The 16,299-nt window shown below is 56.1% G+C and overlaps 1 protein-coding gene across 1 annotated transcript in view; it reads left to right on the top strand.

Annotated features, from left to right (window-relative positions):
- Window positions 1-621: 621 nt before the first annotated feature.
- TBX4 (T-box transcription factor 4) overlaps window positions 622-16,299 on the top strand; it is a 30,298-nt gene continuing 14,620 nt past the window's right edge. The window contains exons 1-5 of the mRNA XM_004271736.3: window positions 622-802; window positions 4,678-4,875; window positions 5,652-5,746; window positions 13,820-13,939; window positions 15,149-15,296. Of these exons, the coding sequence (XP_004271784.1) occupies window positions 4,681-4,875; window positions 5,652-5,746; window positions 13,820-13,939; window positions 15,149-15,296 (558 nt within the window). The 5' untranslated portion in view covers window positions 622-802; window positions 4,678-4,680. The remainder of the gene's footprint in view (window positions 803-4,677; window positions 4,876-5,651; window positions 5,747-13,819; window positions 13,940-15,148; window positions 15,297-16,299) is intronic.

Raw genomic sequence — 16,299 nt, forward strand, 5'->3', positions numbered from 1 at the left:
GAGCGAGCGCGGGCCGGCGCGCGGAGGTGTGAGAATGTGAGGCGGGCAAGGTCGGGAGCCGCCGTGCGGGGCGGTGGGGCGCGTGTGCGCTGTGGCCGCCGAGCGGGCTCACGAATAAAGCGGGCACAGCCGGGAGCGGGCTCGGACCGCGGTGCGTGCGGGCAGGCGGGCCCCGCGGCCTGCGGCTCGGCGGAGGGCGGCCGTCTGGAAGTGGGCCCCGGCCCCGCCGGCCCGGCGTGCGGCGCCCCAGGGTGCGGGCTGCGCCGCCGCCCCTGGCCGGCCGTTCCGGTTGTCGAGCCTCGGGTGGGAGCCGCGCGGCGCCGCCAGGCCGCTCGCCCTCTCTTCCCCCGCCCTCTAATCTAAACCATGCGGGCTCCCACCCCGAGCCGGCCGGCGGGGCCCGAGGGCCGCGGAGAGGGCACCGGGCCGCGCGCTGGTGGAGCGGCAGCCCACTCCGAGCTCGGGGTCCCCGGACCATGGAGCCAGGGGACCCTCGAGCCCCCTCCCCGGGGGGCGGCGGGCGCGGACTGATTGACAGCAGCGACGTCAGCGCGGGGAGGGGGGTGCGGCCCCGGAGGGAGGGAGGGAGGGAGGAGGAGGGAGCTGAGGCCCCAAAGTGCAGCCTCGGAGATCAAGGGCCCGCTCCAGAACCGGGATGTGTCCGGCCACGAGGGCGCGGCGGGCAGCGGAACCCTGACCCAGCTGCCCCGAGTCGGAGTCCCGGCTGACCCGGGCTCCTCGGACCCGAGCCTGCAGCGGACCTCGGGCCGCAGGCGCCAACGCATGCGGCAGCGCAGTTAGGGTGAGTGAGGGTCCCGGCGTGGGTGGGGGTGAGTCGGGAGTGCGGGAGAGGGGCAACCCCGAAACCAGGGAGGATGAGCTGGAAAGGGGGAGAGTAACAGGACCTGGGTAAGAACCTCGGGGACAGTCAAGGCGGCAAGAGGGCGGCGAGAAGAGTTTCTAATCCGGCTGCCGCCTCGCCCGACTCCCAGCGGTCGGAGCTCGAGCCCTTCTCTCCTCCTAGTAACCGGACGAATTGGGTCTAAGGGCCCAAGAACATAGAAACGACAGCGCCAGCGCCAAAGGAACAAGGTTAGGACGAGACAAGTGGAGCGGTGGCCTTGAAATTGGTGTTTGAAGAATAAGAAAGGCCAAGGAGGAGGGCCCAGGTACTTGGCGAATATCGATGTGGAAATGTTCGTGATCAGAACACTGGACTACAGTGCCTTTGATGCAACAGGGTCGTCAAAATTAAAGCAAGGAGCATACTATATAAATAATGATCCATGATCAAGAATTATCAAAATATGAGCAATTACCCAAAAAGCAGGGCTAAGCGGCATAACTAATACAGTACTCGGACTTTAAAACAACAATAAAATAACAGTCACTCTCAAAACCAAGTGAAAATTGTAATCACAAATTTGAGAGAATCATAGACAAAGTGATGGAACAATGTGATAAGAACTATTGTATTAAAATCAATAGAATAAGAAATAGTAACAGTGTAAAAATGATAAAACTGTAGGAAAAAGGTGAACAATGAAAACACTAATAAGGGAAATACTAATATTAGTAGTATTGACAGAATACTATCATATAATTTATTATTGATACTATAGTGAATTATTAAAATAAATGTTAACCAAAATCTTAAGAACAGTAGTAATATAAATAAAGACAGCAACAAGAATTACTGGAGTAATATGACAATTTATGACCAAGGTTTTAATAGTCCCAACAACATTATAAATAATGGTAGAGTAATAAGTATTGTACCAATGTGATGAGAAAACAGAGTATTAAGAGCTACAACAATATTACAAATTATGACAAAGTAACAAGAAGTAATGATGCATTGAAAAATAAGTAGCGAATTAAGATCCATAACATTACAAATAATGACAAAGTAACAAGATATTGTAACGATGTGATGAAGAATACCTGGAGTATTATGAACAATCCTAACAAAACAAATAATGGTAAAATAACGAGAAGTATTATAAGGACATGAAGGAAATGAATGTGAATATTGAGAACAATAATACTACAAGTTATGGTAAATAAATTACTGAAACTGTGACAAAGTACAGAGACTGAGGAGGCAGCACGGAAACATTTCAGGGATACAGAGTAAAAATAAAAATAATGAGAGATTAACATGACCTATTGGAAGACTATATTTAATAATTGCCTAGGTTTTAGTAATAGTATTACGAATGTGCCAGGAGGCCCTAGAATGATGGAGCAGTGACAGGAAAGCAATAACAACATATTTGATAATGATGAATTAACAAATCAAACCAGTACTTAAACCATACAGTATTAAAAATAACATGTACTAATAGCTTGTGTGATAGAATAAGTAGTCTTAATGTTATTGAATTGACCAGAATACTACTCTGATAATAGAGATAATTAAAATAGTATAAAAAATTAACAATTCCCCCAGTGCGAGAAAAGTATCACCAGTAATCTAGAAATGAAAAGAAAAATGCTGTTCTTCTTAAAAAAACGAGTCAACTGAAAGTGACGGACCCGAGCGCACAGGGCGCGGAGCCGGCCGGCCGCGTCCGCCGAGGGCTCCAGAAGAAGGGCGAGCGCGGGCCGCGCACCCCGGCTGGTGCGGGACCCGCTCTATTGGCGTCCCAGCGCGCCGGGGCTCGGGGTCCGACGGGACCGGACAGCGGGGATGGCCGTGCCGGGCGGGAAGAAAAAGGAACGAGCGGGGAGCTCCAGCGAAGGCGAATCTTCGCGATGTCGGGATGTGGCTGCGTGGCGGAGAGAAAAGGAAGAGGCGAACCTCGAGTTGGGGAATGAAAGCCCAACGCAGCCCTTGTCCCGCGTGGTAGCGGTGGGACTGGCGTCAGTGGACGCCGGCCGCGGATGTGCTCAGCACCGGGCAGGACTGAGAGCGCGCGGCGCAAGTCGCGGGGAGCCGCTGCACAGCTCCGGGTGTGACAAGTGTCCGCAGAGGACCTAGTGGCCAAGACAGCATCAGGCCAGGCGGCCCCTCCTGGCCCCGCGGGCCGCAGCATCTGGACCAGCGGATTGCGGGTGCCCATCCCGGCTGACCCCAGATATAGTTGGAACCAGCGCGTTGGGCCAGAGCGCACAACTACCCCCGTTGCACAATGTCCCCTTGCCTGGGGTCTCCTGGGTTTCCAGGCTCGGCCCCGGAACCCGCATGTGGCCCAAGGCCGGTGCTGGCATTGGCCATGCCCGGCGAGTCTTCCTCCTCAGTGCCTGTGGCTGGAGGACCGACCCGCCTGTCAGCCTTATCTTTATGGGCTTTTCCCAGCCCCAACTGGCCCCGGCCCCTTTTTATCTCCTCGGTTGCACTTGGCTTGTTTACTTTGTGAGGCCCTGGGAGCCCATGTCTAGGCCTGGGATGGGAGGCCAGTGGTGAGGGACCTGGGCCTTGGAATGCCCAGGGAGAGCCAGGAGAGGACAGAAAGAAGATAGGGGGAGAAAGAGGGAACATTCAGCTGCAAGAAAGGCAGGCAGACATTTAGAAAGCCTCCCCAGAACTTGCCCAGATCCACATGAAGGGAGAAGAGCTAGGAGGTGGAAAGGAGAAGCAGGGATAACGCAGGGTTGCACCCACGATGAGGCAGGACAGGCAGGTCCTTGCAGGCGGGACTCTCATCCTGATATCCCAGGACCAGCTTCCAGAAGGAAGCAGGCACATGAGCAGGCGTGTGAATAGTCCTAGTCGCTTGGGGAAGGGTAGCTGTGCCCTGGGGCAGGACTAGGCTGTGCCTGTCAACTGGACTCAACTGGCCTGGTCCTTAGCTGGGAAGGGTCTGAGTCCTTTGCCTCAAAGCAGAGCCCTTTGAAGCTAAAATCTAAAGTGTGAGTGAGTGAGCCAGCCAGTGTGCATGTGAGGGCAAGGCTGGGGTGGCCCCTGGCTGAGTTCGGGGCCTGAATCAGAGTGGCCCTAGGAAAATGTGGCTACTTGGGTGACTTGTAGGCTATGAGAAGGTGCTGTGTCTGTGTGTGAGGACGTGGGTGCCTGCGTGGGTGCCACACAGGCATCTGAGGGAGTGGGAACGTACAGGAAGGAAAACCTTTGGTTCAGGAAGCCTCTACCTGACTGCTGTCTGAGGGAGTGCGTTTGGGCAGATGAGTGACCAGGAGCCTGAGAGGCCGCTCAGTCGAAGGCCCTCTCTGCCACTGTGGAGCCCTGGGAGCCCAGGCCCTGCCCTCCTGGGCTGACTCTCCTCTCCTCCCTACCCAGAAGGTGTCCTGGCTGCCCTGGGCCAAGAGTGAGCCTGGACCCCAGTTATTAGGAACAGACGAGAAAGACCCAGACTTCAGGCTCCAGGGTCCACTGGAGCCCAGCAGGAGGACGCACTGGGGGTGCAGCTGGGGCAATGCTGAGAGGGCGGTCCTTCCCCCAGACCTACTCGTCACACAGCCCCACACCCAGGACAGGAGGACCTGGAACCGCACACAAACCCTCCCAGGTCCAGACGCAGAGGGAGGAGGCGAGGGTCCTGACCGCGCTATTCTCCCTCCTCCAGCTCGGGAGGGGGCGGGGTCCACGTGCATCAGGGCGGCCTCCCAGCAGTGCCCGAAGCACCCCCCACCGCCACCCGCGGCTCGGCTCCAGGGCTGCCGGGTCTCGGGCGCGTGTGGACATGGGCATATGACTCGCGTGTGCTGTGCCCACAGGAGATGCTGCAGGATAAGGGCCTGTCGGAGAGCGAGGAGGCCTTCCGGGCCCCGGGCTCGGTGCTCGGCGAGGCCAGCGCCGCCAACGCCGCCAACGCCCCCGAGCCCGCGCTGGCCGCGCCGGGCCTCAGCGGAGCCGCGCTTGGCAGCCCCCCGGGCCCCGGCGCCAACATCGCCACCGCTGCCGCCGCCGAGCAGGTAGGGCCGGGCCGGGCAGGCCGTCGGGTGGAGGTCGGGCGTCGGTTTGTCTGCAGGGCCGCCTGTGTCTGTCAACCGCCCCACTGCGGGCAGGACTGTCTGCCTGTTCGCCCTCCCCTGGGCAGGGCTCGCCTTCTGCCCTTCGTCCTTCCTCCACCTCGAGCCCTTGAGGCTGCTCTGAGACAGGCCGGGGAGGGGAGCCCGCGCCGGAGCGAGCCCAGGAAAACAGTCCAGCTCCGACGACCCTGAGAGGGCGGGGACAAAAGCCTGGGACCAGGCGGGGTGAGTAGCCCCTGGCCGGGTGCTTGCGGGAGCCGCCGCCGAGCTCCGAGGCCTAGGGGACACCACCGTGACCATGTGCACGCCCTCTGCCTGTGCGGGTCCGCAGGAGGTGTTTGCGGGTGCGCGCCTCTGGCCGAGGGTGTGTGTGCCCATCCTGTGTTGGTGTGTCTGCCTGCAAGCCTGTGGCTATGTCGGGCCACGTGCAGTGTTTATGTTTGTGCAAGAGTGTGTCATCTACCCTGGCACGGTCGGTTAGTGTGTCCTCTGCGGGCCCGTCTGTAGATGCAGCTCCGAAGAAGGGGATTTCAGCCACTGATTAAATTTTTAAAAATTCACCAGTGGTACAGAATAATTTTTTGAAACGACATCTCGAGGCGTGGGCACCTGGGGCTGGCAGTGTCCTGCATGGTCCCTTGGGTCTGTGTTCCCCTTTCTGATGGCTCCGCGTGGAGCCGTGGGCAGGGCGACACAAGTTCCCTCTCTCCCATCCCTAGACTATCGAGAACATCAAGGTGGGCCTGCATGAGAAGGAGCTCTGGAAGAAGTTTCACGAGGCGGGCACCGAGATGATCATCACCAAGGCGGGCAGGTCAGCGCTGGTTTTACTTCGGGGGTGGGGATGACGGATGGGGGCAGTGGGGAGCCCCAGGGGCTCCCTCAGCAGTCCTCTCGGTCTTCAGCCCAGGGGGCGACTGGAGTCCCCTTCGCCATTCTGGCCTTAGCTCCAAGTCCCGCCACAGCATCAGAACTGACCTCGGAAGCCCGCGGGGGGCTACACCACAATCGAGAGGCACGGGATGGAGGGAGGGGAGGGGCAGTGATATGCAAATGAAACGCAAACAGGGTCGCGTTGCTGGAGGTCCCCGCTCCAGCACTTTTGGCCCCTGGGGGGCTGCTTTGTCCTCCTCCTTTTGGGGAGCTGCTGGGTTTCTCAGGATTGTATTGACTGGGGACCCGGAGACGCCCCTCAACAGACTGAGGAAAGGGTAATGGGACCACGTTTTCCTATTTCCATTGCTTTTCCCGGGGCAGCTCGAACCCCAAGCCTCTCATCCCACGGGCACCGCTCCGCCAGTTGCCAGCACCCTCCTCGGCCAAGGGGAAGGCACCGTTGGGCCCTGTGTGTGTGTTGTTCGGGGAGTAGCCCTCGGGTGGCTGCCAGAGAGGGATGATTTATAAAGTGGAACCATCTTTAAAATGTGCTGGTGTCTGTGGGAGAGAGCCTGGAGGAGAGGGAAAGAGGAGGAAGATGCAGAACGGGGCATGATGGAGAGATTCGCTGGGGCGGTGCACCCTGGGTGGGGTTGGAATCACAAGGAGAGCGGTTACCAGGTGAAGGGAGATGGCTGCAGATGGAGAAGCTGGAAGGTTCAGGTTCAGAAACGTTCTCCCCCCTACTCTGCCTCCTCCACAAACTCACACTGGATTTTGGTTCCCGGGGTACAGTTTAGGTGTGAAAATGTCCCTTTATCTGACACTGGACCCGTAGTTGGGTTTTCTGAGGAATAAGGTGGTGAAGCTTCAAGGGCCGGGGAGGGGGAGTCAGACCTGGGGTGGGGGCAGGCTACCCGTTCCGCTCACCTGCTTCCATCTGTGCCACCCTCAGGCCAGGTACTTTAGAGTCTATGCCCTTTCCTCATGTCCATCTGTAAAATAATAGGTTTTTCTTTATACAGTTGCATGTAAAGCCTTTAGCACAGCTCCTGGCACATGTAAGCACACAATAAATGCTAGCGAATACTGTTCATCATAATTAGAGAAATGTCTGGCATTTACTCAGCGTTTTGTTCTACTTTTTAGAGAGCTCTGCTGAACTGCTTAGGGCATGATGGGTCAGAGGAAACAAAAAGCTGGCAGTTTGCTGGGTCCTTCCAGTCTGCTTACTGAGAGGCCTTGCAAATTTTCCTTTGTTTTGTTGGGGGAGGGGGTCTGGGCACTCGGCTGCCCTCTTGCCTAAGTCAGGGAGGTGGCAGGGCCACCCAGGGCCTCTATCGGGGGAAGGAACAAGGAAATGTCTGGACTGGAGTTTGCTGCATTTTGGGGATGGGGAACCTGGGATGCACTGGGGAACCTGGTGGGGGAACGGTCGTTGAGGACAGTGGGGATCAGGTGTCACAAGGCCTGCCTCTGCCTAGTTGTGTGCACTTGGGCTAGTCCCCAAGCTTCCTGTGGCTCAGAGGTGTCAGGTAAAACAGGATGGTGACTGCAGACCTACCTGCCATCCTTCCTTTTTCAGTTACTGTGAGACTCAAACCAGGGACCTTATGAGCAGTGCTTGGTAAATTGTTGAGCGGATTATAGGTGTGAAGAGGGGATTTATTTCTTGTTACTGCTGGGATGTAGAGAAGAAAAGAAGAGAAGGATCCAGAACTTCCATCTTGAGGCAGCAGAAATAACCTTGTCTCTTGAAAATGAACCAGCATGTTCTTTGGGCATGCGTGGCCCCTGCCATTTTAAACAAGGCATTTGTGATTCTCCTCAGTGGGGTTTCCTGCACCTGCATGGGTCCTCCTCCCTCCCTTCCCCAACACACATACGCGAGCGCACACATGCGCGCGCACACACACACACACACACATTTCCAGAGGTGACGGGCTTCAGGCAGATATTTGTGCCTGATCCTAGTGACAGAAGAGGCACATCCCTAGAGGCTTAGAGGCAGGCCTCAGGGAATGATGATAATAATTTTTAAATGACCATGACGATGGTGGCCCATTAGGGATTCATCACAGTCTTTCCCTGGCAGAAAGTTATCCTTGCACCAGGTCTAGTCCTTAGGAAAATCACTAGCCTTATCCCCTGCCTGCACGGTTCTCACACACCCTTTTTCTCCTGCGTAGCTGCCCACTGGCTTCAGAGACCACTTTCACCGCTCTGACCCCGTGTCCCCCTCCTCCCCGCTGCCTCCTTCCCATGGCAGCCTTGGAATGCACTGTGCTTTGCTCGGGCTTGTGGCCCTTCAGCGTCCTGTCCAATGCCTCTCCCTGTCCTCTTCTTTGTGTCTCTACCATCAACTTCCTGGGACACTTCTATTTCTCAGCAGATGGCCTGGACATTTCTCCTGAACCTTGAATCATAGATTCCTAGACCGCTTGAGCTGGAGGAGAACCAAGAGAACATAAACCCAACCCCTGAGAAGGGAGGGCATTTGGCCCTTGCCCATAGAAGCAGAGTTAGGCAGCTGCCAGGTCTACGCAAGCCAAGCAATGATGCCCCTCCCCCCAGAACAAGCCCCTAACTGAGAAATTCCCTTGACTGCTTGTTTATGGGGACCTGCGCAAGGTGGAGTTGCTGCTCTGCCCTAGGGACCCTGGCTGGTTAGGGGCGTGATTGCTCTCTGGTTGGCCCGTGGAGGCATGGTGGGGGTGGGGGTGGGGCGGGGGCTGGAGAAAAGGAGCCCGAATGTTCTCAAGCCAGTATGAGTCCTTAGTCACAAGCCTCTGCCTTAAGCCCCGAAGAGCTGAAGGCCAAAGGAAAAAAGGGTCCCCTTCATTGGATAGTGATTTTGAATTCTCAAACAACTTGAGCTGGTGACTAACATGCCAGCCGCAGTTCAAGCCATCAATTTCTGAACGCTCGGGGTCCCCCGATGTCAGGTATATAATGGGGCCACAGCCTTCCCTAGCCAGTCTCTGTCTCTCTTAGGCCCCTGCACCCAGAGAGTTTATGCCCTTAACTGCAGAGAACAGAGCCCTCTCTGCTTCCTCACATCCCCGCCAAGCTTGATACATGTGAGAAACTGCATTTTCTCCCAAACACAGATAAAAGTGAGCTCTACAAAATTTAAATATAAACCTCCCCAATATGAAAATTTCCTAACCGTCTGACTGCTCTACTCCTAGGTCATGGTTTTGCCACCAGATAAATCTCCACTATCAGCCTTCATAGCCTGTTGAGTTCAATGTTGCTTGTGTTAGTGACAGTGAATTTGTGTTTGAAAAATGAACTACTGATGAGAACTCCTGTTGAACCTGTATTGTTTGTTATTCTGAGGCAAGGATTTGGCCCGGCTTAATCCGGGGCTTCAAAGCCAGTTGCCCTTGCTCTGTATACAGAGCGTCAGAGCCCAGTGGCGTGGGTGATAAGAGAAGTAAGGGTTGAAGACACTGGGAAAGTGGGTTGGGGAGAGAGTGCTTTGATCTCTTTCTAAAGTATTTTCTGAAAGCAAAAGTCTATCAGAAGGAAGTGTCTTCAAAAAAATCTGAGAGAAGCAACTGGCCTTCCAAAACAGCATCCATTCCACACACCCTCTCTCCTGCCCCCCACCTCAGGGAAAGTATTTCTTAAAAATGCTTTGAGTGAAGTAGAAAACTCTGTGTGTGTGTAAAGTGGAAATAAATTACGTAGCTCTGTCATTGCTCTCAGAAACCATTTGGCCACAAAAGCTTTGGTCTCAGTAGAGACGGCACCCCTACCTCCCACCCCCAAACTTAGCCTTAGTTGCTAGGCCCTGGCCTCTTTGCAACACACCCAGAATTCTTCTTTAAGACCCCAAGACACTAGGGATAGAAAATGGATGGGGTTTTCTGTGGACCCCTACCCTTTCCTGCATCCCTTTCCTTTCAAACTCTGGCCTCCACGGGCCTCTGTATGTGTACACATATTTATGATATACACACACACACATATAATTTTTTAATATCAATTTTATTGAAGTGGAACCTTTCTGCAGAAAAGTGAACAAATCTTGATCGTACAGCTCTACAGACTTTCACAAAATGAACACACTGGTGTTAGCACCACCCAGATAAAGAAACAGCACGTTACCGGCCCCCAGAATCCCTCTTGTCTGCCATCCCAGTCACCGCCTCTCCCCACCTCGAATCCCCTCTCCAGACTTCTCACCCCTTTGATTTGGTTTTGCACCTACATTTCAGGGAAGGCACATATAGCCGCTCCTGGGGTTCCGGATCCCCCTGAGGAAGCCGGGGGTGTGGTGGATTTGGGGTTGGGGGGCTCTGCTAACTGGAGAGAATCTGGTGGGTCTCCTCGGTTCGTTCTTTCCTGCCCCCCACCCCCTTGGATTGGTGGGGAGTGAATAGGTCAGCACCTTGACTTTGGCCACCCCTCTGGCCCGGGACCGGGCGCCCCGCGGCTCTCTGAGCCCAGTTGAAACTTACTTGGTCTCTCTCTCAGTGCGTCTTTACGGGTTTGTTGCCAAAATCAAAATGCCCCAAACCCTTGCCCGGCGCCCCGCAAGCCTCCAACACCGAGAAACGTCCAAGGAAGCTTATCTTAGCAGTTCATTCTAAAACCATTTCCGAGTATGAAGTAGATAAGGCCCCACGCCCGCACCCTTTCAGAGCCTGTTTCATGATCAGAGGAGAGACCCCCCCGGCTTTCATCTCCTCCCGGGGCCGGCGGGGCAGGCGGCTTGTTTATTCCCTGGCGGAGCAGTTTCCGCGGGGGCCGGGAGCGCCCCAGATGCCTGCGGACCAGGAGTCCGAGGCGGGCGGGGAACCAGAGCCGGGAGAGGGCGCCAGGGCCGCAGAGAGAAGGCACGCAGGGCACGGGGAAGGGGTGCGGAGGGGCGCACCGAGCAGGGGTCTGGGTGGCTGCCGGGTGTTGAGGACAGGGAGCCAGGGCTTCACTGTCACCAGCGCTGGCCGGTGGCAGGGCTGAGTGGGGTACGGGCTGTGCAGTCACTACTTCCCTGCTTGGCCCTCCCTCCCTGTCCCACTGAGGTGTTCACTTCCGCCCCCCCTCCCCCACATAGGTGATGGTTTTCAGGTACATTTTCTTTTGGTCCTAAATCACAGAAGCAATTTACAATTCACTCTATGGTTTCATCTGTTTCAATAGAGAAGACCTTTCCAGGGCGGGGTGAGCGCAGAGGAAGCCACAGCTCCCAGTTCAGCTTCCTGAGGCCTGCCCTCCTGGTGAACACTCCCATGCCAGGCCTCTCGGCTCCAACCTTGGACCCTCTGGAACCAAGGGCAGATGCCCTCAGCTCGGGCAGGAGGCCTGCGAGGCTGGAGGAGTGTGTGCTTCAGCTGCACACCAGGCAGGACCTTCATCCTCTGGAGCCCACTAGGTGGGGAAATGATAGTGCCCAGGGTCCCCACTGGGTGTGCTCTCCATGGCCCAGAAGCGGCCACCAAACTGGACGCTAACAGAGACGGAGATACCTGTGTCCATGAAGGCAGCGGTGTCACCTGGCCAGCTCAGGCCAGCTCAGCCCGGAACAGAGGACTTTTGAGCTCCCCATTCAAACCACAGATCTCATCGTCCCTCCTGATTTCTGAGGGCAGTTGTCCTAGGAAGAGGGAAAGGCAGGGCAGTGGCTAGGAGACACCTTCCTTCCCTGCCCCAACTTCCTTAAAACCTCCTGGAGGCTGTTATCCGTCAGGAATCTGGTCCACGGTCAGCTTCCAGGAGAGGCCAAATCACGGGACACCAGCCCCATGCCTTGGGAGGCCGAGGACAGCTCCTTGCCAGCCTTCTCAAAAGCACTAGTCACGTCCGCCTGGCCTCCTGAGCTGCTGAGGTGAAGTACAGTAGCGGGTAGAAGGGCAAGGGCAGGACCCCGTACCCCCCTCTCAGCCTAGGTTATGAAGACCGTTGAAGTGGCAGCGAGCAGTTTTCTCCTGGCCCCCTTTGTGGACGCTGGCTGGGGGGAGCGGGGAGAAGCTGTGCCTGCCCTCTGCTGTCGCCACCTGCAGTGATTATAGGAGAAGCAGGCTGAGTGCAGGCCACTGGTACCAGGCCAACCCTAAGCCCAGCCAGGGCTGCCCCACTCTGTGGCTGTTTCTGTAGCAGTTACAAAATGATAGGCTGCAGGGGACGGGGTTCTTGGCCTTCCCCCAGGGAGGCGGGAGCTGAGCAAACTGCTGCCTCCCTCTCCTTCAGCCTTAGGCCCACCTGGAGAGAGGCTGGGCCAGGAAGAGGGTGGTGCAGGCTCCAGCTGTGCCCCAGGGCCGGCTGGGCAGGGGGCTGGTAAGCAGGAGGCAGCATTGGGTTCCTGGGGAGGGGGTTGGGTGGACATTTGAAAACACTTTCAATTGACATCTGAGACAAATTCTTCCACACGGTTTATGAGTCCCTAGACTTGCCGCTAGAACTGCCCTCCTCTCTCCAGGCGCACACGCGCGCACTCCACCGTGTATGCAAGCACATGTGCTCGTGCACACACATGGTCACACAGCTCCCGCACCCCTGGCCCACCGCAGCACTCATGGGCCTGCCCTCCAGCGAGAGAGGGTGCACGGGCTGGGGCACCCTCCACCTCAGGGTCCTGGCCTGGGCTTGCTGTAGGGTCTGCCACCTTGTGGGGGCCTGGATCCCTCTGGAAGCCCTGCTCTGTCAAGGTAAGCTGGTTCCCTGTCGACAAAATGGGGGACTCCAATCATCTGTTTGAGGTATTTAGGACAGCTTCTCCTGAGGGTTCCCGTGCTGTCTCTCAGCTTCCTGAGAGCCGGAGGACCCCCTGATGGCTTTCCCAGAGCTGCTTGGGCTTCTCCCAGCTCAGGGGATTTGGCTCCCAGTGGCCTTAGTGTCTTCAGTTAGGTTTGGCTTCTGCCTCTCTCTTGGGGACATCTTTGGGGGAGATCAGCTAGGAGGGGGTGGGAGCATCTGAGGAGGACTGAGGAAGTTCCCCTCTGAGGAAGTCCGGGGTCAGGGACCTGGTGACCAGGGGAGGGTACCCCGCAGGTATGGGTACATGCTGTTGTATGTTTGGTGTGCTGAGGGGTCTGAGGAAGCTCTTCTCTAGAATGTTCCCTGAGCCTCAGGGTCCTGGACAGTTTCATCATGGGCTGCAGGACCTGGAAAACTTTCTGCTTTTTTGCTGACTCTATTTTCATAGAGGTAGGTCATACCACTGGTCTGCAGAGGAAGGAGTGCAGTGGGGGTCAGTGGTAAGAGCTGTAACTGGACTCATTTAATCCACACAGCAACCTATGAGATTGGTAGTCCCATTTTAGAGATAAGGAAACCAAGGCATAGAGAGATCCAAGCAAGCTGGCCAAGGCAGCATGGTGTGTCAGTGGTGGGGCCAGGCTGTGGACCATGGCAGGGAGGTTCTAGAATCCATGCTCTACTCCTCAGGGCTCCTAGACTGACTTTCCCCGACACCCAGTTAGTGTGCACAGGCCCAGGCAAGGCATTCACAGGGATGAACACCTCTGCTAAACACACAGGAGGCATCCGGAGAGCGAGCAGCACTCCTGCTCTGCTACGAGTTGGTTTGAGGCCTGGGGGTTTCCATAGAGACATGACCCAGCAGAGGCACCTCATTGTTCACGGAAGCAGCTGACAGGGACTCCCAGGTCTTCTGCTCTGGGCCCCTGTAATGCCCCCCCACCCCCACCCCAGAACTTTCGTTGTGTATGGATGACAGACAGGAGGGAAATTAAGGCAGCCTGGTTGGTGTTGAGATCGTCTCTCACATCCTGACCAGGGTCTCTGTGCTTTAGCTGCTCACAACCACAGACTGACAACTGCAGGGGCTCAGAGGGAGCAGCTTGTGCAGCCCTTTCCTCGTAGAGGGGGAGGCTGACCACAGAGGGAAGCAACTTACCCAAGGTCACAAAGCTCTGACCAGTGCCGAGACCTCTTGCTAAAGGGGCAGTGCCTCTTAAGGGCTTCTGTCCCCTCGCCCACTCTGTGCCACGTCTCCTGGTGCTCTGTCCACGCCTCTGCGTCATCTCTCGGCTTCCCCCAGGAGGATGTTCCCCAGCTACAAAGTAAAAGTCACAGGCATGAACCCCAAGACCAAGTACATCCTGCTGATCGACATCGTCCCCGCGGATGACCACCGCTACAAGTTCTGTGACAACAAATGGTAAGAACCCGGGACCCTCACATCACCCGCCTTCCCACTCGCACACCCATCCCCACCTGACGTTTGGCCCAGGGACTTACCAGTTAGTCCCAGTGATTGGCCAGATCCACAGCCTTGGGCGCCGGGCCTGCTGAGGCTACAGGGTCATCAAATGTTCACACACCTGCTGCTGGCTGAAAATGAGCCGCAGTGTTTGGGCTTCTGGTGGATTTCAAGGGTCTGTGATCGCCCCACAGCTGTGGACGAACAGGGTGGGTGCCTGTGCTTTGGGATGACAGATGAGCCCCAGCACTGGGCAGGTTTAGGCTCTAGCAGTGCTGTGCTCGGGGAGGGGGGCAGAAGATGGAAGCCACTTTCCTTGGGGGCTTTGGTATTCCATAGTTGGGGCCCAGTTACCTGGGCTGTGGCATCTCTCTCCTGTTCCTCCGCTCATTTGCTCTTTGGCTGCAGAGGCTTCCCTCTTATGCTGTGCCCCCATCAGGAGAGAGCAGTCAGGTTGAAGGGCGAAACCAAGCTGGGACTGGGTGCAAAAACGCTGGGCTGCTTTTCCTGAGGCCATCCCGTTAGTATCCTGTCTGCCCCCAGAGCCCAGGACAGCGCCCAGGGAGAGAGAGGGATGAATGAATCCACAGTCCGGGACGTGGGCTCAGCGGTGGATGAGTAATAGGGCTGCAGAGCCTGGACCCGGGAGGCCAGATTCGGTGGTCAGGTCCTGCCAAGGGCTTGTCTCTGTTCCGTCTCTGGGCTGGAGCAGCTTCTGGCTCAGGGGACAGCTAGCAGTTCGTTTCTTATGTTTGTTTTGGGGGCAAGCAATTTGAAAATTGTCTACATCCTCTGAGAAGCTACCTCCAAACTTATAACATTTAAAAATTGTAAATATAACACATACATGGCAGTGCCTAAATCTCCCCACAACATACTGTGATTAGCCCCATTCCTTCAAGTAAATCATCACATGTCTCTGTAATCTCACTTTCTCTTTCTTATTGCAGTGAAATACAGGAGGTTCAGAAACGCTCTCCCTCCCCAGCACTCTTTCCTCTGTCCCTCCCTCTTACCCCCAAAGCCCTAAATTGACAGTCTGATAGGACCATCGGTGATTTGTTTCTCAGGTCTCTAGGGATTTGCTCTCAGAGGGGACGGAGAATCTGGGCTTCCCCAGGCTGCAGGGCAATCAACTGCTCTGGCTTCTCCATGCTCTGTTGGCAGGATGGTGGCAGGGAAGGCTGAGCCGGCCATGCCCGGAAGGCTCTACGTTCACCCGGATTCTCCTGCCACTGGGGCCCACTGGATGCGGCAGCTGGTCTCCTTCCAGAAGCTGAAGCTGACAAACAACCACCTGGACCCCTTCGGCCATGTAAGCATGGGACTGCCTGGCCTTGAGGGCGAGTCCAGGGGCAGTGTTGGGGATGGATCTGGGGGATCTGGGATCTGGGATCTGGGATCTGGAGAATCCATTCTCGGGATCCAGCTCCAGGCCGGTTTGTGGAAGGAGCACAGGGTCTGAGTCCCACAGCAGAACATCCTTCCCCTAGCACTTACTGGCCGGGTAACTTTGGGCAAGTCTCTTAGACTTTTTGAGCCTTGGTTTCCTTGTCTAGAGCATGGAGATGACCATGTGAGAATTAAATGATTACGCATGAGGTACTTTGTACCTAAGAGGCTCCAAATACATGGCAACTATGACAGCAACGATGATGATGGACCAAATCTCAGCTTCAGTTTCCCCAAATCTGGCCTTGCTGGAGCCTCAGACAAGTAAACCTTCTTGAGAAAGAGTCACTGATGGGTTCCGAAGCCTGTCTCTGGCGTGTACCGTCTGCCTGGCCCGGCAGCCACCTGCCCTGGAAGGCAAGGCCTCGCTCGGGCTCCTGGGTCAGCGCCTTCCTGGCCTTGACCGGGACCTGGCTGTCACGAGGTTCTGGAGCCCCAGGGGTCCTGCCGCTGATGCCCATCCAGGCTGCTGGAGCTCATTCTTTCCCCGTCTGTCCCTGGCAGCCCCACAAAAGCTTTTTATGTGGAAATTGTTAGCTCAAGTGTGTGGCAAACAGAAGCCTAGGGACCCGGTGTCATCTGCCAGGGAGCAGGCCTCGCCCCTCTAGGCTACCCACAGTTACCCTGGAAACGCAGGGTGTGGTGTGGCGGAGCGGGTGCTGTCGAGGCTCCTAGATGCAGTTGCCCCGGCTGCACCCCTAACACTCATACTGTCCATGTGGACGGTGGTGGGGGAAGCAGGGGTGGGCGCTGTGCAGGCATGTGCCTCTTTTACGCCTCAGTTCTATTTCTGGGGAGCTGTGTGCAAATCAGAACTCTGTGAATCATAGTTCCTTGTGGAAAATGCCAGTGACGCTTCATCTCTG

Source organism: Orcinus orca, chromosome 19 (assembly GCF_937001465.1).
Source record: "Orcinus orca chromosome 19, mOrcOrc1.1, whole genome shotgun sequence".
In the NCBI taxonomy this organism is placed as follows: domain Eukaryota; kingdom Metazoa; phylum Chordata; class Mammalia; order Artiodactyla; family Delphinidae; genus Orcinus; species Orcinus orca.